This window comes from Conger conger, chromosome 4 (genome assembly GCF_963514075.1).
Source record: "Conger conger chromosome 4, fConCon1.1, whole genome shotgun sequence".
In the NCBI taxonomy this organism is placed as follows: domain Eukaryota; kingdom Metazoa; phylum Chordata; class Actinopteri; order Anguilliformes; family Congridae; genus Conger; species Conger conger.
The window spans coordinates 46,109,522-46,131,998 of record NC_083763.1 but is presented as its reverse complement, the minus strand read 5'-3'; the positions used below and the strand labels follow the sequence as shown (position 1 = coordinate 46,131,998).

General features: G+C 40.4%; 1 protein-coding gene across 1 annotated transcript; it reads right to left on the bottom strand.

Annotated features, from left to right (window-relative positions):
- Nucleotides 1-6,995: 6,995 nt before the first annotated feature.
- On the bottom strand, nucleotides 6,996-22,477 carry epdr1 (ependymin related 1). The gene is made up of 3 exons (XM_061239915.1): nucleotides 22,012-22,477; nucleotides 12,162-12,370; nucleotides 6,996-8,241 (listed from the first exon to the last, which is right to left on the bottom strand). Exons 1-3 carry the CDS (start codon nucleotides 22,284-22,286, stop codon nucleotides 8,051-8,053), a joined length of 675 nt encoding a protein of 224 aa, XP_061095899.1. The 5' UTR covers nucleotides 22,287-22,477; the 3' UTR covers nucleotides 6,996-8,050.

Sequence of the window (22,477 nt, the reverse complement as noted above, 5' to 3'; positions counted from 1 at the left end):
TTCTTCCTATACAACATACGGAGAATCCTCCCCTTTCTCACCCCCTACTCGACCCAGCTCCTGGTCCAAGCAATGGTTCTGTCCCACCTGGACTACTGCAATTCCCTCTTGGCTGGCCTCCCAGCGTCCGCCATCAGACCCCTCCAACTTATCCAGAATGTAGCAGCTCGTCTGGTCTTCAACCTTCCCAAATACTCACACGTCACCCTGCTTACTTCCCTCCACTGGCTGCCTGTCATGGCTCGCATCAAATTCAAAACATTGGTGCTAGCCTTCCAAGCAGTTAAGGGGTCTTCCCCAGCTTATCTACAAACAATCATCAGACCCTACACCCCTGCCAGACCTCTTCGTTCAGCCTCCACAGGCCACTTGGCACCTCCCCCTCTCCGAACCTCCACCTCACGCTCACGACTACTGTCTGTTCTGGCTCCACGGTGGTGGAACGAACTCCCCGTTGAGGTCAGAACTGAAGAATCTCTCCCCACCTTCAAGCGCAAGCTGAAGACACACCTCTTCAAGCAGCACCTCTCCCCATCCCTCCCTACCTCCCTGTGAACCTTAATTGTTGTCTCTGTGACTTGCTTTGTGTATCGTTATTTTTAGTTAGCTAGGTAAGCAGTGTTTGGATAGTGAACTTTGGTCACTTTTGCTCTGTTGGTTGTGTCTTTGTTAAAAAAAAAATAATAATAAAAAAAAAATTTGCCCTCGTCCTTATCTTTGTTGTACAGGTAGCAGTTGAAATTGTACTTCCCTCTAGGGTCTTTCAGCGAACTTATCCCCGGTTATGGGTATGCACTTTGTTGTACGTCGCTCTGGATAAGAGCGTCTACCAAATGGCAATAATGTAATGTAATGTACTTAACAATTTCTGTGTGGATTTTGATGCATGTTTTGAGTCATTGTCCAGCTGGACAATTTACCTATGACCAAGAGGTACCAAGCTTCCTGGCAGAGGCAACCAGATTTTCTGCCAAGATTTTCTGCCAAGATTTTCTGCCAAGATGTTTGCCCCTGGACCACTGGAAGCAAAACATCTCCAAAACATCAATGACCCACAGCCATATTTTACAGTAGGTATAAGATGCTTTTCCTTGCATGCATTCCATTTTGCCGCCAAACATGTCGCTGGTGTGTCATTGGCCAAAACTTTCAATTTTGGTCTCATCTGACCATAGCCCTCTCTTCCAGTCATAATTTCAATGAGGATTATCGCCTTTACCGTTTACGTATGTTTTCGTACCCATTACCTGACTTGTGATGGTCAATTACCATCTGTGTCTTCTGAATTGACAGTTTGGTTTTGGCTTTTCCCATGCTGATTATTGACAAAGGGATTTAGCATGCTTGTTACCTAATTTTTTATACTCTAGTGAACAGGAATGAAGGAATGCATCAGGAATTAGAACACCAGGACCCAGTAACAAAACCCAGGAGTATTTTTCAGAGTCTTTACTATAAATTTGGCGGGTTAAACAGCTGGAGGATGATAGCCAGCAAACAGAAACAGCAGGGGATAGGCAGTTCGTAAGTAAGTGTCCAGGCAGAGGGTCAATATACCAGCAAACAGAGATATCAAGGATAATCCAAAACTAAGTCATAGTCACAGGTGAAGGGTCAATAACGAGTGAGCAAAACAAACAAAAACAGAATCCAGAGACAGAAGTCGGGTATGGTCAGGACAGGGGCGGATGAGAAGCACTTTCAGTTCCATGAAGGCAGAGTTGGTGGCAGGTGTCCAGCAGAAGGTGACTTTGCTGGAGGTCAGGGCAGACAGGGGAGCAGCGACAGAACTGTAGTTCCTGATGAACCTCCGGTATAAATTGACAAACCCAAGAAAGCATTGAAGCTCCTTGCGGTTGGTGGGAGGAGGCCAATTAGCTATCACGGAGGTCTTTTCGGGGTCCATCTCGATCTGCCCCCTGGAGGCGACAAAGCTGAGGAACTGGATGGAGGACTGGTGAATCTCACGCTTCTCGACTTTGACGGACAGGCGGTTCTCCAGGAGGCGACAAAGCAGTTGACAGACGTGGGTGACGTGTTTCTCCAGGGTGGCAGAGAAGATGAGGATGTCGTCCAGGTAAACAAAGATCATGACCTCTAGGGGGAGTGGTGCCATCAGCAGCAAAGGAGGACTGAGGTGGAGGAGGAGGCGTCCTGAGGAGAGAGGAGAAAATAGAGAACAGTTTCCGGGGGTTAGAAGTGGAGTTGTGAATTTGTGTTTGATAGTATTTTACCTTGGCGGCAGTGACTGCAGAAGAGAATGCCGCCAGGAGAGACTGGTAGGTTGTGAGGTCTGATGGGTCTCTGGATTTTCCTCACTTCCTCTGAGCTGCGCAGAGGGTGGCCCTGGAGGTACGTAGGGTGTCGGACATCCAAGGACTGGGAGGGGATATGCGAGGTGGCCTTGAGACAAGGGGACAGAAAGAATCAAAGCAAGAGGAGAGAGATGAGAGGAGGGTGGCAGATGTAGAGTCAGTGGGGAGTTTGAAGGATTCGAGAGAGGGGAGAGATGCGGTGACAGTGGAGGCATAAGGAAGAGGCTGAGAGGGTGTTGAGGTCATGGCAGGCTGAGGAAGTGGGGGTGGGAGGAGAGGAGGGAGGATGGGGAAAAATGCGGAGGGAGAATGAGATGAGGGGCTCTGGAGGACGATAGACAACTGCAATAAAGAGGTTAGTAGGGTAGGATATTGTGACAGAATGGTATTCAAAAGTGGATATGGACAGGTCAGAGAGGGGGAGAACAGAATTTCCATGAGAGGGGAGATTAACAAACCGGTACCACCGCCACAGCCGGATGGCTGGGGAGTGTGAGAGAAGGAGAAGGAGGATGAGAGGGCAGGAGGGAGGGAGGCATATGTGGGGATAAAGTCAGCCATCCGAGTGGCAGACTGGCAGTTCCATAGTGCCCCCTGTGAGGACTTTGTAGCAGAGGTTGGAGGGGTTCCGGCGTCGTGGAGGCCCTTGTCGCAGGCTTCTTCTGTGAGGGTGAGAGCAGACTGGGATGGGGTGAAACATAACATAACAAACAGGGACGGAGAGATGCAAGCTTCGCTCTGAGCACACCTATTTCAATTGGCTAAGATTGAATATCAATTGTATTCATACTATATTATTATATATTATTATTATATAATATATATAATATATTATATATTTCTCTTTGGGCCAATCGATGCGTTCCTTGGCAAATTTTAACCGATTCTGCATATGCATTTTTTTAACAATGGTGCTTTACAGGGGCTTCTTGCTGATAGCTTAGCTTCGATCAAACGTCTTCTGACTGTAACAGCACTTACAGGTAATCTTTGATCTTTCTGGAGCTGATGACTGGCTGAATCTTTGCCATTCTGACTATTCTTCGATCCGTTTAACAATAGTTGCTCACTTTCTTCCACGTGTTTTGGGTTTTTGTTGCCATTTTAAAGCATTTGAGATCATTTTAGCTGAGCATCCTATAGTTTGCTGCACTTCTTTATACGTTTTCCCCTCTCCAATCAACTTTTTAATCAAATGACGTTGTTCCTCCGAATGTTTGGAACGGCCCATTTTACTAAGCAATTCAGAAGGAAATACACTGCTCAAAAAAATAATGGGAACGCTTAAACAACACATCCTAGATCTCGATGAATGAAATATTCCAGTTAAAAATCTTTATTCATTACATAGTGGAATGCGTTGAGAACAAAATAACATAAGAATGATCAATGGAAATCAAAATCATTAACCCATGGAGGTCTGGATTCAGAATCATACTCAAAATAAAAGTGGAAAAATCAGATCACAGGCTGATCCAACTTCTGTGGAAATTCCTCAAGACAATTAAAAATGAGGCTCAGTAGTGTGTGGCCTCCACGTGCCTGTATGCACTCCCTACAACGTCTGGGCATGCTCCTGATGAGACGATGGATGTTCCCCTGAGGGATCTCCTCCCAGACCTGGATCAGGGCATCAGTCAACTCCTGGACAGTCTGTGGTGCGACGTCGCGTTGGTGGATGGAACGAGACATGATGTCCCAGAGGTGCTCGATTGGATTCAGGTCTGGGGAACGGGCAGGCCAGTCCATAGCATCAATGCCTTCGTCATGCAGGAACTGCTGACACACTCCAGCCACATGAGGCCGAGCATTGTCATGCATCAGAAGGAACCCAGGGCCCACTGCACCAGCATATGGTCTGACAATGGGTCTGAGGATCTCATCCCGGTACCTAATGGCAGTCAGGGTACCTCTGGCTAGCACATAGAGGTCTGTGCGGCCCTCCAAGGATATGCCTCCCCAGACCATCACTGACCCACCACCAAACTGGTCATGCTGGAGGATGTTGCAGGCAGCAGAACGTTCTCCACAGCGTCTCCAGACTCTGTCACGTCTGTCACATGTGCTCAGTGTGAACCTGGTCTCATCCGTGAAGAGCACAGGGTGCCAATGGCAAATCCTGGTGTTCTCTGGCAAATGCCAATTGGGCTACACGGTGTTGTGCTGTGAGCACAGGCCCCACTTGTGGACGTTGGGCCCTCATACCACCCTCATGGAGTCTGTTTCTCACAGTTTGAGCAGAAACATGCACATTAGTGGCCTGCTGGAGGTCATTTTGTAGGGCTCTGGCAGTGCTCCTCCTGTTCCTCCTTGCACAAAGGAGCAGATAGCGGTCCTGCTGCTGGGTTGTTGTCCTCCTACAGCCCCTCTCCTGGTGTACTGGCCTGTTTCCTGGAATCTCCTCCATGCTCTTGACACTGTGCTGGGAGACACAGCAAACCTTCTTGCCACAGCGCGCATTGATGTGCCATCCTACATGAGCTGCACTACCTGAGCAACTTCTGTGGGTTGCAGACACCGCCTCATGCTACCTCTACTGGTGAGGGCACTGGCAAAATGCAAAAGTGACCAAAAATCAGTCAGAAAGGATGAGGACAGGAAAATGGTCTGTGGCCACCACCTGCAGAACCATTCCTTTATAGAGGTTGTCTTGCTAATTGCCTCTCATTTCCACCTGTTGTCTGTTCCATTTGCATAACAGCAGGTAAAATTGATTCACAATCAGTGTTGCTTCCTAACTGGACAGGTTGATATCCCAGAAGTGTGATTGACTTTGAGTTACATTGTAATTATTATGTGTTCCCTTTATTTTTTGGAGCAGTGTATATTTATACATATTACATACATTTTATAACAATGTGTGAAACATTTACTTCCCTTCTTCCTTAATAAAGGACAATTAATGACACCTGTTTTTTCACAGAATAAATTAATTATCTTATTAAACTACTAAACTAGCTATTATTTTGAACACGCCCCTTTCAATGAATGAGTCAATTACTCAGAACAAGCAGCATGCATGTCATGAGAGTTGGGTCTGTTGTTTTTCTATTACACTACTACATCTACAAGTAAATGATTTGCCATGCAGAAATATCACTACTACTAATAACAGTGGTTCATCAGGTTACTGATGTTGTACTGCTATTTTTTTTACACGAAGCATTCACTATAGCTCATTATCTGTGTTTTATTATCCATTATTGTCTATCATTATTTATTTTATGCAGCCTTTTTGTTCATCTTTATAAACCATGCAAATACTTCTGGATGCCACTGTATATTCATTCATAGCACATTGAATATGAATAAAAATGTAATGTACATTTTAATGCATTTTATGTTTGCTGCTTTATTTATAATGCATGTGTTCAGTGGAATTTCAAGCAGTGCATGGAAGCTGTCAGTCTGATTTAAAATGTGCAGCGAAACTATTATTGATTTAGGATGTCCTTCCTGTATAAAATAAATGGTCAGTGCCAACATAGACAAAGTTAGGATAAAAGTGACAGATAGTGGAAAAACTGAAAAAAGTACTTTAACTGCAGTCTCAAGCAGACCAAGATCACCCAAGTGGCATGCAAGAACCAACATAATTCAGAACATGTTGTCAACCTCGTATTGTTGGAAATTGCATTTGTCATGCCAAATCCAGTTTACCACAAAAGAGGACAGTTTGATGCCAAGATTCAAACTGAAATTGAAGCTTACATTTTCCCCAACGTACATCACAAACCTGATATCTGGTCTGAAAGTAAAGTCTCATCTTAATACATAATCATGTATAATACAAAACAGTCCAGTTGTATGCCGTGTCCAACCGAAGGCATGGTGGTGAGGGAAGGTGGTGGTCACTAGCAGCTAAATAAAAATAAACTGTCACATCCAAATTCATGAACCGACCGTGCCAACTCAATGGCACAACAAACACTTTAGAGGATAGTTTTTCTTTCTTTCTTTGTACACTAAAAAGGTAAGAGAAACTTTTCATTGGATTTTACAGGATCATCACGTTGTTTAGATTGTCAAATCAAGCATTTTCTGCCAATAATTGTTCTGTAGAAAAAATATTGATGGTATGTTATTGTCAGTAAATGTTATCGACTGACATTTAGTTATTGACAGAAAACCTGGTTGTCTTTTCTGGCTTTTTGAATTTTGAAGAATTTTGAGGGTTTTCTTTTCTTTTCATTGTGACGTTGAAGCCAATTTTATAACATTGAGGGGTCAGTTGATAAAGATTCTAATACTGGCACATATTTGTTGCATAGTTTACTATATTTGAACTCTAGCAGAAAGAGAATAATTAAATAACTTGCATTCACCAAGGGACAGTAATAGTAGTCAGAAAACATCATTTCTAGGGTTAGTTATTCCTCTTGGTTATTTTTCCAGTGCATGGACTTTGATTGTGGTGTTGACTGGAATACACAACACAAAGTACTCTGTTTTGTTTTTAATGGATGAGTCTCCAAATAATTATTGGAGAGAAAGAATTCCCCATTCCATTTGCAAGACATGAGACAAGGAATACCCTAAAGCCATCCTTGGGCAGTGCTGCCCTGCTAGCTAATGGGAGTTGTGGCTACAGTCTGCAGTGGTGTGGTGAAGATTCAATGGGGCTACCCACATATCCAAGTATATATTTCTTTAGGATGATAAAAACCAGACAAATGCATGTAACCTGGCAAATACTGTATTTTATTTAATTGAATTTATCACATCATATTGTGTGCTACAATATTGACATCCTCTCAATACCCATCTTCACCATGTTCTGTGCAAAATACAAAAACTATGAAATATTATTACATATTACAAATTAAGGTAAATATTTATATCAATGACAGTTGCAATGGAAACTACAACAAAACAAATCCTACCTAATAAGCTTAAAATAAATGAAGACATCTCCATTTAGTTTTAAATTAAAATGGGAGTATTAAATTAATGTATAAAAACAGTGCAACATTTAGTGATTTCAGCTGTTTGTGAACATGTTGTTAACTTAAAAGTTCTATAATAAGCCTAGACTAAAATCACCTCAGAACAATACAATCACACATATAGGCCATAGGCCATGTGGTAAATTAAGGTCACAGAAGTTGTTTTTTAAAGGATTTTTTTTGTCAGTGTCACTATATCTCGGTTTTTGGCTGTGGGTCTAGGTAAAGTCCTGAAAACAAGCAATTCCTGAAATTATTGAAACAAGGACTCAAACACAGATAGTGAAAGACAAACTAATTCAAAATGTAGTTACAGTAGTTACATTTTAGAAGATAGATGGAAGAAACTCCCATACATTGGATCGCTTACCTGGCTGATCAACAAATATATCAGGGAAAAAAATAATAATAATAAAATGCAATTCTTCATCAGGGAAAAAATATTTTTTTGTGTTAATTTTCCAATAATATACAAATTGTGCGAATGCACAGCATCTCCAGTTTTGACTCAAGCTTGTAAATAATTCCTATAATATTCTATAACCGGGTTCAAGAACTCATCGAGTTCGAGATCGAGAACTCAGCCCCGGCATATTTTTAAACCATTTCACTTTTTCCTACTAACTTGTAAATCTAATACATTGGGTTTATTAGTATCCTATGTGCTAGTATAGTACTCCCAATAGTAATTAAGTGGGCCTTCCTTCAGCACCTAGCTGTTTTTATTTATGCATTTAGGTGTTTGTGGGTGTGAGAGATGATGCAGGTACCAGAGGCTGTGCCAGGGAATCAGCAGCCCTGGCTCATCCTCACTGGACTGGCGGACTGGCAGGTGCTGGGTGGAGTGAACACAACCGGGTCACTGATGCCAAGCTGCAGATCAAAGAAGCGGGTGGAGGTGGTCACGCTGTAGTTCCTGGTGTAGGTCTCCTGCACTGGGTAACAGTCCTTGACCGTGTAAACACCAACCCAGGCTTCGACTGTGAAGGAAACGGAACATCTGCTGTCAGGAGGGGCGTCACATGGTCCAAAGGGCAATATTATGAATACAAAACTTGTTGGGTTGATGAAATGCCTGTTTTGTTCAACAAATATGAGCCATGACTCCCCACCCTTAAAACTAACTGGGGTCCTGGAAGGAGATCAAACTTTCAATAGAGGTAATTTAATGTTACTGCCTAATCAATATGCAGCTTATGGAATGTAGAGGTGGAGTTATTTCCTGTGAGGCCATTTTTCCTGTAGCCTTTCCATTCAGTATTTCAACTGTTTGTTAAATGTAACTATGGCTATAGTTACTATAGTAACTATAGTTTTAATAATATAAGTTCACACCATTGGTATAATTGATCTACATCCAACAATCATATAATTATATTATGCTTGTAATAAAAAGTCATCCAGTTGGAGCATGCAACTAAGACTAAATTGAGAATCATCTTCAATTCTTCTCAGTATCCCTCCTTTTCCTAAGCTTTTCTAACCTTTCTTTGTTGTCTTTAATATTAATACCCATAAATGTGAATCATATTTTCTTTTGAATATTTGAAGTGCATAGCTTGAAGCATTTCCATGCTATCATCAAAGTGAACAATGATTTATTTTGGCCTCTAGGCCTTAACATGGAATTAGAGGAAATTAAGTCACTGCAGATTGCCTCATCTCAGAAAGTTCATTTTTAATGGACTTGAACCTGAGCTACAAATTCATTTACACAGAAAGCCATTTGCTTAGAGCGGTGTTTAATGCCAATGACCCAGATTGGTTCAGTTAACGGTGTTATTCACTAAAAGGTATGTCGCTATGCCCACACTTTCTACAAACAAATGCTAATCGGTTTACAAAAGATTAAACGGCTGAAGGCGGCCAGAAAATCTCTCCCATGATAATGGCCCCAGTGTCCTGAGGGAGGAAGCTTCCCTTGGATACTATAGTGTGATGCACCCGTTGCTAAGGAAAACAATGCCTGTTAATTTACTTGTACACTTGGAAGGGTATCCTAAGGGAACCCCCTGACGCCTACTTCAGTAGATCAACTGGGGGGAAAAAAACTTCCTCAAACGCTTGTCAATATGGGGTCCCCAGGGCAGGACATTGAAAGAGCGCAGTCTGCCGTGCCAGTGGAGCAGGAATCCAGGTCTCACCATGATAGCAGAGGGTGCGCTTTATCATCCGTAAGACGAAATCAAAATACTTTGGACGGTTCGGCCTCCGCCGGGCATCCGCGCAGGGCCTGCCATTTCTTTTCCTCAGCTGGAGTAAAAGCTAAAAACAGCTGTGAGAAAACTCTTCGCATGTACTTCCCAGGAACCTGACTTGCGTGGCAAAAGATGTCAAGAGCCCTCTTTCTCTGACAGCCTTTTACCTTTCTGTATCATTTAGAGCACAGTTTCTCAACCTTGGTCCTGGGGATCCAATGTGTATGCTGTTATTTGTTAAAGCCAATCTTTTGACAAACTAAGGTTGTTGAAAATGTATTCTAACAAAAATCGTTCTACCATAATTGTGTGCTTAAGCTTATTTTGAAACAATGCATGGTTTGGCTTGTGACCATTTGCTGCCAGTAAACTTAATTCATTTTACACAAATGGTTTTAGGTTCCCACAGTCCAATTTCACCACTGAATGAATTAAAAATGGGAATACCTATTTTTAGGGCATACATAGCTATTTATGGGATATTGCGGTTTTAAGAAGGTGAATGGCCCCTTCAGTAAACTGTGAAATAGGGTAATTAATAACAATTATCAGGTCATTACAATTCATGGCTTGGATTGTAATTGTAATTGAAAGCAGGGCCAGGGTTGAGAAACACTGGTTGAGACATCTATATCCAGTGTGAAACAGATAGACTCTACACTTTCACGTATCACAGTCAGCTTTGTCTGAAGAGTACTTCCAAATCACAAAAAGGAATCCAACCGAAAATGAACTACAGTGTGTTTCACCATCCTCAGAACAGAGTCTAGAATTTCTCACAGACTCCTCTGTAAATGCAATACAGAAGGATTGCTACACTACACTGAATCATATATCAAGAGATGGGCTCCGTTAAACACGAACAAAGTCTTAGAGCAAATTCATTAGAATTTTTAAACACTGGAATAATTGTGGGAAGAAACCACAAAAAAAATAAATCCAAGCTGTACTCCCAAAAACTAAATTCCTTTGATGGTTCCATGCAGAGAGCCCACCATATTCCTGAGGTTGTTTCTAATTATTGTTCCATATCAGGTCTTGACAATGTAATCTGAACCATGGGTGGCATTCCAAACCACTCTTGTGACCTCCAACAGCACATGTAACAGGGCTGTACTTACAAATGCTTTTGGAAAGACCTTTGGAACAAGAGTTCTTTAGGGAATGATTTAAGAAGTATAGATCAATGATTTCTTGAAGGAATCTGATCAAGTTGAAGTTGTGTTGAACATCCAGGATATTTCAATTTAATGTCAAATTGGCTGTTTTTCCTCTCTACTAATCATATTTGTATTTCAAATCAATTCACAATGCATTTATTTGTTTTTGGACAATATTACAACAATGCAATTTAATTAGTCAAGTTCCCCTGTTTCAGTCAAGTATTGGGACAAAGTAATTTTGGCAAGTGAATATTTCATTGCTTACCACTTGCATTTGATGACTGAGTTTGCAACTCATAGACATCACTTGGGTAGTGATGTGATCTTTTGAGAGGCTCTGCCCAGGTTTTGCTACTGCCTCTTTCAGTTGCATGTTTGCTGGGGTTTTGGAAGAATCAAAGACAACCAACAACGTTGTCTGACACCGTAATATTGAGCAACATATTTTACACAAACTTTATTTTAATGCTTTTTGGATTTTATATTTACGTTTGCTGTATGTTTTTGGTCATTGTCTTGCTGCATAATGAGTTTAATGATGTGAGTTTAATATTTTGTGGCATTTCTCTGAATGTTGGTGAACAATGTATACTTCAGCTGTCATTTTGTTGCTGGTGACATCATCAAGAAAGACTACTGAACCTGTTCCAGATACAGCCATACAGTCCCAAATCATCACACTGCCTGCACCATGCTTGACATGAAATCTTATGCAGAGAGTCCAGAATAATCCCTCTCTTTCTCCACACTTTCACCTTTCCATTCCTCTGGTGAAGGTTTATCTTTATCTCTTCTGTCTATTAAGGCTTGTTTCCAAAACCCATCAGGCTCATCGTTGGATCTTTTTTAAAAATAAATGATTTCAGTTTTTGGTGATGGAGAGGTGTACATCTGGAAAAGTAGCCACTAATACTTTCACCCCAATGTATGATGATCATTAGCAATTACTCATCTCTTTTTGATGTCTTTCGTGGACAGCCTGACCACTGGTGATTCCTAAGTCCTCTAGTTTCTTTGACTTTGTGATTGACAAAAAATCTGCAATAGCTCTAATTGATTTTTTAATGTTCTTTTATCTTCACAATAGCTTTCTTGGTAGTCATACTCCTGTTAGACTTTAAACAGCTGACGGTCATAATGTCCCAATGTCTGTAATATGATTAAAATAAAATAAATGCAGACATTATGAATTTTGCCTAACAGCAAAGCTTGACACAGCTTCTACATTTAACTGTAAGTAACGAAACACAGTTTAGTAAAATCAATCAAATAAAATGAAGTCATCATTTACTTTGTTGTACGTCGCTCTGGATAAGAGCGTCTGCCAAATGCCAATAATGTAATGTAATGTAATGTACTTGTTTTAAACAGATCCATATTACTGAATAAAATGTCTATAATTTGTAGAAATCTATAGATGTATGATGCAAATCAAATCCTTATGAGGGCTGTCTCTGGGGAAACAACCAATTGATTTTAATATCCAATCTGAAAGTCAAACTCCCTCGGGAGTTGCCATCATGGCAAGAAGTCACTTACATTTGCGGGCTGGTTTCCTGTCTGACCATTCTTGAACCTCAATCATGTCACCCGGACCGCCGATGAAGTATTGGTCCTCGTAAGTGGAGTTGTCTGGAATATCGTAGGGGTCCCAGGCTTGAGTCAGAGGAATCTTAGCGCACAACTTGGTAGCCTGCTCAATCTGGAACAGCGTAGCAGCCTTGTAAAGATAGATGTATTCAAAGAACCTGAAAAAAAAATACATTTGTTTAATGAATTGAATAATGGTATTTCTATGCACCACAGTATCTCGGCCTGTTAATTTTACTGGTTCACAAAAGTATTTCAGCACTACTGTGAATGATATGTTCACAATAAACAACATCCTTCTAAATCAGTAAGTGGACATTATTAAACTTAAGCACAGTTTGTTGTGAAATAAGGCGTCATGCATGTGTTTGAGAACAAGCTGACTGTTCCATTGTTCCAAATATGCTATGGGAGGTCTGGAATACTTGCCCTGTGCATTAGTACAGAGAAGTTCATTTGAAGCAGATGGTTTGATTACAAACCAGTCAGAACCACTTTTTTTCTTCACATTATTTACATCAAAGTGCAATAACATTTGCTGTACATTACAGATGTATCAGAAACATGTGTTTTGTTTTGGTTCAAGTTGCAAATTAAATATCTTTCTTCAATAACTTTGAGGAAATACAGATGTTCTCAATACAGTCCAGGATAACAGCTAGTTTGACTGTTTGAGAACAAATGTTATAATTGCCAGTAGAAGGTATTCAATATATACAGTGCAGTCCGTAAGTATTTGTCACAATCAGGGACATAGGCCAAACAATAGGTTTATATAGTGCATCCGGAAAGTATTCACAGCGCTTCACTTTTCCCACATTTATGTTACAGCCTTATTCCAAAATGGAATAAATTCATTTTTTTCCTCAAAATTCTACACACAACACCCCATAATGACAACATGAAATAAGTTTTTTCGAGATTTTTACAAATTTATTAAAAATAAAAAACTAAGAAATCACATGTACATAAGTATTCACAGCCTTTGCTCAATACTTTGTTGATGCACCTTTGGCAGCAATTACAGCCTCAAGTCTTTTTGAATATGATGCCACAAGCTTGGCACACCTATCTTTGGGCAGCTTCGCCCATTCCTCTTTGCAGCACCTCTCAAGCTCCAACAGGTTGGATGGGGAGCGTCAGTGCACAGCCATTTTCAGATCTCTCCAGAGATGTTCAATCGGATTCAAGTCTGGGCTCTGGCTGGGCCACTCAAGGACATTCACAGAGTTGTCCTGAAGCCACTCCTTTGATATCTTGGCTGTGTGCTTAGGGTCGTTGTCCTGCTGAAAGATGAACTGTCGCCCCAGTCTGAGGTCAAGAGCGCTCTGGAGCAGGTTTTCATCCAGGATGTCTCTGTACATTGCTGCATTCATCTTTCCCTCAATCCTGACTAGTCTCCCAGTTCCTGCCGCTGAAAAACATCCCCACAGCATGATGCTGCCACCACCATGCTTCACTGTAGGGATGGTATTGGCCAGGTGATGAGTGGTGCCTGGTTTTCTCCAAACATGACGCCTGGCATTCACGCCAAAGAGTTCAATCTTTGTCTCATCAGACCAGAGAATTTTGTTTCTCATGGTCTGAGAGTCCTTCAGGTGCCTTTTGGCAAACTCCAGGCGGGTGCCATGTGCCTTTTACTAAGGAGTGGCTTCCGTCCGGCCACTCTACCATACAGGCCTGATTGGTGGATTGCTGCAGAGATGGTTGTCCTTCTGGAAGGTTTTCCTCTCTCCACAGAGGAACGCTGGAAATCTGACAGAGTGACCATCGGGTTCTTGGTCACCTCCCTGACTAAGGCCCTTCTAACCCCGATTGCTCAGTTTAGACGGGTGGCCAGCTCTAGGAAGAGTCCTGGTGGTTCTGAACTTCTTCCATTCACGGATGATGGAGGCCACTGTGCTCATTGGGACCTTCAAAGCAGCAGACATTTTTCTGTACCCTTCCCCAGATTTGTGCCTCGAGACAATCCTGTCTTGGAGGTCTACAGACAATTCCTTTGACTTCATGCTTGGTTTGTGCTCCGATATGCCATGTCAACTTTGGGACCTTATATAGACAGGTGTGTGCCTTTCCAAATCATGTCCAATCAACTGAATTTACCACAGGTGGACTCCAATTAAGCTGTAGAAGCAAAGCTTCATGGCAAAGGCTGTGAATACTTATGTACATGTGATTTCTTAGTTTTTTATTTCTAATAAATGTGCAAAAATCTCAAAAACACCTTTTTCACTTTGTCATTATGGGGTATTGTGTGTAGAATTTGGAGGAAAATAAGGCTGTAACATAACAAAATTTGGAAAAAGTGAAGCGCTGTGAATACTTTCCGGATGCACTGTATGTATAGGTTAAGTGTATGGAACATCATTAAAAAGAAAGAGACCACTGGTGAGCTTGGTATTTGCAAAGGGGCTGGTAGGCCAAGGGTGAGTTCGACAGATGATGACTGATGAATTCTCGCCATAATGAATAAAATAAACCGTAAACACCAGTCTAACATATCAGAAACACTCTTCAGCATGGATGTATCAGTGACTACTCCCTGCAGAAGACTTTACAAATACCTCTCCAGAGGCTCCACTGCAAGACTCACACCACTAGTTAGCTGCAAAAGTAGGATTTCCAGCTTACAGTTTGCTAAGTAATACCTAAAATAACCTGCAGAGGTCTGCAAAGAAAGGTATTTTGGACTGATGAAGCTAAGATTGACTGGTATCAGAGTGATGGCAAGAGCAAAGTGTGGAGGAACTGCCCAAGAACCAAAGAACCCCACCCCTCATCTGTGAAATGTGGTGGGGGTGTTATAGTTTGGGCTTGTATGGCTGCCACAGGTAATGATTCATTTGCCTTCATTGATAATGTAACTGTTGATAGCAGCAGTATGAATTTGTAAGAATACAGAAGAACCTTATCTGCTCAAGTTCAACTAAAATCCTTGGATGGTGCTTCATCCCACATCAAGACTATGATCCCAAACTCTCTTTCTTCTTTCTTCTTAATGATGTTCCAAACAGTTTTTTCGAAGCCTATTTTTTGTCTCGGTTTTCTTCTGATTTCTCAGCCTCATAATGGCTTCCTTGACTTTCATTGGTACAACTCTGGTCTACATGTTGACAACTGCCAATAACAGCCTCCAAAGGAAATCAAAAGCCTAGAATCAAGACTAGATACTGAAAGCTTTCTAATACCTACACCAAGGAAGCAACTTAATATACTAATCGGAAACAGCAGAGAAACCAACTATCAAATTAATTAAATCAAATGAAATAGAAATGGGGGGACAATGTATAAAAGGGAAGCAATTGCTACATGGATCACCCGATATGGATGTAAGTACTCAAATCAAAGGTGACTGCCTGCATGCTAATCTCACATTAAAGGGTAAGCACCACATAATGTCTCGCCCCACAGATATTAGACCAATAGAGGTTTTTCAAAAAAAGACCAATTCCCATTTTCGCACAACTCCAGCGCTTGCATTTAACATAACATTAAGAAATATTCCCCCACACATAAGCCACCAGTTGACTCAAGTGCTTTATATAGCATTGCACTCAATTGAATGAAGACAGTTTCACTACGATTATGATGATGATAGGCTATGATTAGCTGGAGGCTAGCTACAGTGAAAGTTTTTAAGAAATTGTCTTGCTAGCTAACTAACTGTCTAGTTAGCTTTGCATCAGGGGTAACGTTACAGTATATCACACAGCAGAGTTACTGGGTTAGCTGAATAAGCTCGCAAAGTATTCAGATTTTTAAAAAATCCCTTGCTGTAGCATGAGTTGTTGCACCCGAATACAATGCCTCTTCTAACCATTGTTATGTCACCGTCAGCGATCACAACGGTGCAGTGAACAATGCTAATCACACAATGCTACAAAGCTAAAAGCAGCATTATACTTCTACCTTATATTTTGTCATATAATTAGGAGGCAGGCGAAAACTTCTTCCATTCGGTGGGTGTAGGTTTTATAAAATATCGGGTGCTTATCCTTTAATTGTTTCATTTGAAATTCATTGTGTTGGAGTACAGAGCCAAAAGAACAGAAATTGTACCACTGTCCAAATACTTATGGACTGCACTGTATGTCTAAGATTCCCTGGCAACAGAAGAACTATCAAGATATGTCCCATCATTGACAATTACATTTTTTAAATTTTTTTTATTGTTGACTTCAATCCTTTCATGGTATTCAGATACCCAAAGTATGCAGAGGCCTTTTCCAGTTAAATGTGGAGAAAAAATATTAAAACATTAAAAAAGGGCATCAGAGGGGAATCAGGTGCATAAGGCGACTTACTTTAAAAGAAAGCACAGAAAATACTTGGAAAACAGCCCCGTTTTATTTTACAAAGGAAATAGTCAGTTTTTATGACCTAAGTGGAGAACTGAAGGCAATGGAGCGAGAGAGAAAGGGAAATCCCACAGAAAAAAAATCTTAAACTCTTTTTTTCCTTTACAATGGAGGATGGGTTTTCCTGTCAAACAAGGAATCCCCAAAAGTGCCAAAGAGCCCTGCTGGCAGGGAGAAGTTAATTACAGGAAAACAAATATATGAAACATTAGCTTAGGACTACGTGGCTAGACCATCTTTCAAGGACAGGCTCCTGTAAGAAGCATTACGAAGGACAGGACCTGTAAATAATACTGGATATAAAAATATAGCTCAGTCACTTTTTTCCATTGCATGGGAAAAACATTTTTAGATGGCCCTGTGCTGATTGGGCTTTTTCAGTTTCCATCCTAACAATAGGACATACTGAGGTTCTCCAGCACACAGGTAGACATTGTTTATTATATGTCATTGTACGTCCCTTGCACTAAAAGCGGTATGTTAGCAAAACTATACTACTTTGTGAGAATTAAGCAGAAAACACAGCCACATACTGCCATAGTGCAATTTACACACCTGAGCATGCAGAATGAGGAACAATGCACTTTCAAATGCTTCTTGACAGTATATTTCCCTTCCAGACAACCCTCTGCAACCTTTAAGTGGGCTCTATGAGATATAAATTACTACCATGTATTTCTCAGGTGCAATTTTTCATGCGTTTTAATGTTTTAAGAATGGAAATCATGCATACATTTTCCCCAAACAAAATTATTAAGAACTGTGGGAGTATGGAGCTCACCTTTATTGCTCTTCTATAAACAAAAGTTCTATGCAAAATGATTTGTCTGCCATCAGCCATTTTCAATGTCGTGCTGACGAGGTTTTATGTTATAAAAGCAAAAACAGCCTTGTATTCAATTAGCAGCCATGTTTAATTTGAGTAGCTAGAGATAAAATACAATTAAATAATTGCACTGTCCATGTTTGGATGTTTATTTTTCAGCGAGCTACTAAAATGGAGTAAAAGGATTTTTGACCGAAGGGCATATTTGGTCATTGCAGAAGTTCAGATAAAGTTGAGCGTTGTTTAGGAAACGGTAGCCTAAACACTGGCAGGGGTTAAAATTCCTGACACCACCCCCTGCCCCTTACCTATTACTGCCTTTGGTTCAAGACCTAAAAACAAACTGAGAGTGGCCTTGATGTACTTAGTGGGGCCTTTTTTCAAGCACACCTATTAATACTGCCTTCACGCGTGTCTCACAGAAGGATTGTCTCCCGCTGAAAGCCACTGGTTGGTGATTAAGGGAGACATGGCTGGGGATATTTCCACCATCACACACCTGTTGGGTTCCTGCTCTGCCCTGCGCCTCCACATCTCTGACAGACAGATACCAGCACCCAACGCAGGCCTGCCGGCCCCACATTTCTCATCCGTCCACGGTGCCAGACGTCAGCGCAGAGGTGATTTAAGGAGCTTTTAGGAATGCCTGTGCAACTTTTTTCCCCCTTGGTGAACTTATTATTTTACTTGATATGTGCTGCAAAAAATATTCTGTCAAAGGGGATTTTGTCTGATCATTTTTAGAATGGGTTTTAGATTTGGGTTTAGGATAATATAGTTTGTCCTCTCAGCCCCAAGAATTTACATTATAAACACAGTCCAAGACAAGCAAAACAATGGATTCTACCTCCATGGATTTTTTGGGCCAACAGCTATTCCTCCCATAATTACAATCAGTTATGGGTTTACAGGTCAAGCCAGTGAAGAATGTTAGAAACAATGACCTTCCAATCACTCCTACTTTAACTCCCATATCAAGTCAAAGGAATATTAGGGCTATGCTAAATTTGACCACACATTTAACATGAAGCCGTGTGGAATAACAACAGATAGGATTAACGGATGAAACCCGAGAAGTCCACCTCAGAACCAGTGGTCAGTCAGCACATATATCATCTTATACTGAGAAGGAAGCCGCATGTCGCAAGCTAAACTAATCTAAGGTTCTTTAAAACAGGAGGTGTTTTCCAAAAGAGTAAAGGTATCAATTATGAACTTTAAAAACCCTTTGGTCTTGATGGAGGAATGGTAATTGGTCAGCAAACACATATAAACTGAAGAATCCTGCACAAAAAGAAAAAACTTAATCTAACCTGGCTATAACTATGTATCTATATGCACACAAAACTTATTTATGAAGGCATGTGTGTAATATTTGAGACCAGAAACATGCCAAGAGAGTTTGTAAATAAATTGGAAATATATGTTTCTTTGTTTATCTTAAATGGATAGCACACTTCCTTGAGCTTTTGCCATTACTTTAGTTATAGTGTATGTTTCCAATTGGCCCAGACAGCTTTTGTGTGGAATTTAGGACATTTAAGCTAATACCAGAAGTTTCCAATGAGCTGACATCTTTACAATGACTAGAATATGGGCACCAAGGGGTTTGTGGTTTAAAGCAATAAAACACACTTCAAGGAACTCCAAGTGTCTTTTACAGCTGCCTTGTTTCCAAAGGCAATTCAGATGAACACATTAATTGTATAGTTTATTCACAATTTCTTTTATTTTATTTTGTGGTGGTATTTCTTTCCTTCTGGGCTTATAAGTGGTGCAAGCTCCTCACTCCCAAGGACCAGAGAGGCGTGGTTTAGATTTAGCTGGTATGGTCAATAGGGTAGCTATGGGTTAGCTCCGACTATTAAAAAGATAAGGGTTTACAGCTACATTGCCAAATGTTATTTATTTGCAGGGGTGGAAAAAGTACCCAGAAATTATACTTAAGTTAAAGTATGGGTAGTGTGTAAAAATCTCACTCAAGTTTTGAGTGAGTATCTAGTATAAAAATAAATTTAAGTAAATTCTCTTTTAAATGCAAGTATTAAAGGATTAAAAAGTAACAATTACACTCTTGAATTACCAGACATATACAATGCTGAAATTAAGGGACATAGGGGACTTTTTAAAAATGAGTTTATTGTTATTTTACATGATATCAGTTAAACATTCGTTTATGAGTTTTTACTCTTTACCATGCACAACAATTCCCGAAAATTGTTGGAATGTAATGCCGCAGGTAACTTGCTAAAATATTCAAAGTTTTATCTCTCAGGTCTGGAATACATCAAACTCTCAATTCTGGCATTTAAACACACTAATGCACAATAAATCATATTCGTTAAGCAAGATGCCAATAGCTATCATTAATGGCTAGCTAGCTGTGGCACTTCCTCACCTGCAGCAGTGATGTAATTAAATATACTGCACTTCAGCTGCTGTCTAATAGGGTGTCAGACAATGAGCAAGACTGGGTGTGGCAGATTCATTAACAATTGATATTGGTTTGATTGACTGTTTTAAATAAAAAACAGGGACTGATAGTTTGGCCAGAGAAAAACAAAGTTTGTAGTTGGACCTATGACATTTGTAACGAGTACTTTGAAGGTGTAAATTTAAAATTTCAAATCTGAAATGTAATTGAGTGAAAGTATAAGTATACAAACTTTAAAACACTCAAGTACAAATCCCGCAAAATAGTACTTAAGTATAGTAACAAGGTACAATGACCGAAGTACTTTCCACCCATGTTTATTTGACCATGAATTTACAGAAGATAGAGGCTGAGAGGCTGAAGAGGGAAGGTAAACTGGCACGCTGACATCCGGTTTGTGGACTACTAGCTTCATTTTCAATAGATCTGGGTTGTGTAATGGTATTTGGTGAAAGTTGGAATTGTACAAGCAGGAACAGTTTTCAGCCCTGTTGATTTGTAGTTGCTTTGAGATTATTCTCTCCTAGTGCAGTACTGTCGATAGGGAAGCCATGGCACTTCTTTCCATTCATCATTAGAAATGATTCTAAATGAAGATGAGATCAAATGCAATATGCATATTTTTAAATCAGGTAATATACGTACGTACAACCTCCAGAAGCGTAATCTCACTGTACAATTTGCTTTTTGAAGTTTTATTACTTTAAACCATAAACACCTTGGTGCCCCTACACCAGCCATTGTGAAGCCAGCAGGTTATGAGAAACCTCTGTAAGCATCTGAAATATGCTTCATCACACAAAAACTGTCTGGACCAAAGAAAGCATATGCTAAAACTGAAATAACATCAAATATTTCCAGACAGTAAGCTGTCCATTTAAGGGGAAAGGCTTCCGTGCAATTTCAAAATTAAACGAGAAAATCTGGATTTACTCAGCAGTTAAATCAGAAGAAAGTAAATGACTAGTTGATTCTGGCACAGTAGTTTTTCAAAGCTGTAGCCGAGAAAGTTATATTTGAATTTGACCATATGGCACTGTTAATCAGAGCAGAGCAAGCCCTGACACACAGGTATGCAGACAGTAGAATACTTACCCCTTGATTGTGGCTTTATGACTTCTGCTTAACCCCATGCATACTTCATCAAAATAGATATGAAATAAGCTCTCTGAGACTGAAGGCATTACTGAGCCATTCAACATCTAGAATAGGCCTATATGTTATTCAGTTTTATAATGCTTAGACTTATATTACAGAAGCTGAATATAGTGGCCTGGAATTACTGCATAAAATAAACTGGAAGATTTGTACCTCCATTACATTCTGTGTTTAACTGTTTAAAAAAAAAAAAAAAAATTTGGGTTTTAAATAATACCATTACCATAAAGAATTTGCAAAAATGCTACTTTATTTCAGTGCTATATTTTCATTTTTCATTTGTGCATAATTACATTTTATATTTTTATGCTGTTACAAGGTTATGCCACAATGGCTGCAGGACTGGCTTTGTTCAGTATGCTTGTACCCCAACCCAGCAAAGTAGGACGTGATTGGGGCAATACATTGGGAAAATGTTGCGCAACAAATACCTTGGCCAATAGTATCTTGATACTTTGTGATTCGAAACAAGTTGCCAGTATCATGCACACAACACACTTCATAGCATGAACTTCAATGACTGTCGTAATGACATTCAATATTTCTGCAATAATAACAAAAAGATCATCATCGGCCTAAGGTCATCCTCTTGCACAATCGATGCACTGACTATTTAGTGCATGCCCATTGCAAAAACAATAAAGACTTACGAAAAAATACGTGTAAATTGAACTGAAAACAGACAGATGCAACGCAGCTCGAAGATCTCCCATTAAAGCAACTCGTAGCGGATCACACCCAGGCTAAAAACAACACTTCCCATGATGCAACAGTATCGTATTTGCAGCAACAGCCCTTTGAAAACATTAAAATAAAGCTACATAGGCTATGCACCCGCTGCAATTAATTGACTTTTATAGCATCGTTATAGATAATTAGCATAATAGCATTTTAGTAATATTACATTTATTTGAATGTATCAGGTAAATACGCCGCAAAACCTGATGCCTGTTTTCTTTTTGAATTCCAACGCCCAAAATAGCACAGCCTATGTCACTAACTACACGCTGTAATTATACGTACTTCTTACATGGTACATGTCCTTTCTTCTCCTCCAAGACCCTAATTCGCTGGTTCTGTCCATCATACGACACCATGGCCCTTGTGTTCCGCCCTGAATTGTGATCATACTCCACCGATCTGCCTTCCCATTGCAGGGGAGCAAGACAAGGCTGAACCGGGGAGGCGACAGCCAAAGGGTGGCCCAGCGAAGGTACCACAACCAAAAGACTGTACATAACCGTGGGCAAAATAAAACGGTTCATTTCGATACGCTTGACGGTTTCAAACAAATGCATGAGGAAAAAAAATCTACCGAATTCGGCTTGCCAGTAAATGAGGCTATAAGGCTGGCAGAGAATAGAGGCAACTCCTTCCACCGAAGCTATCCCCGATTGTCTGAGTAGCAACGCTGCACAGCAGAGCAGCAGCGCCCGGAAAAACAATGACTTTCTGTGAAGCTGTTCAACACCGAAGTGCTGAATCACTC

Bases quoted from the DNA above. Each gene is read 5' to 3' on its own strand.
- epdr1 (XM_061239915.1), bottom strand. From the start codon at position 22,286: ATGCATTTGTTTGAAACCGTCAAGCGTATCGAAATGAACCGTTTTATT. The intron at 12,371-22,011 runs GTACGTATAATT...TTTTTTTTTCAG, and splicing joins GGACATGTACCATGTAAGAA to GTTCTTTGAATACATCTATC. The intron at 8,242-12,161 runs GTAAGTGACTTC...TTTCCTTCACAG, and splicing joins CAGGAAACCAGCCCGCAAAT to TCGAAGCCTGGGTTGGTGTT.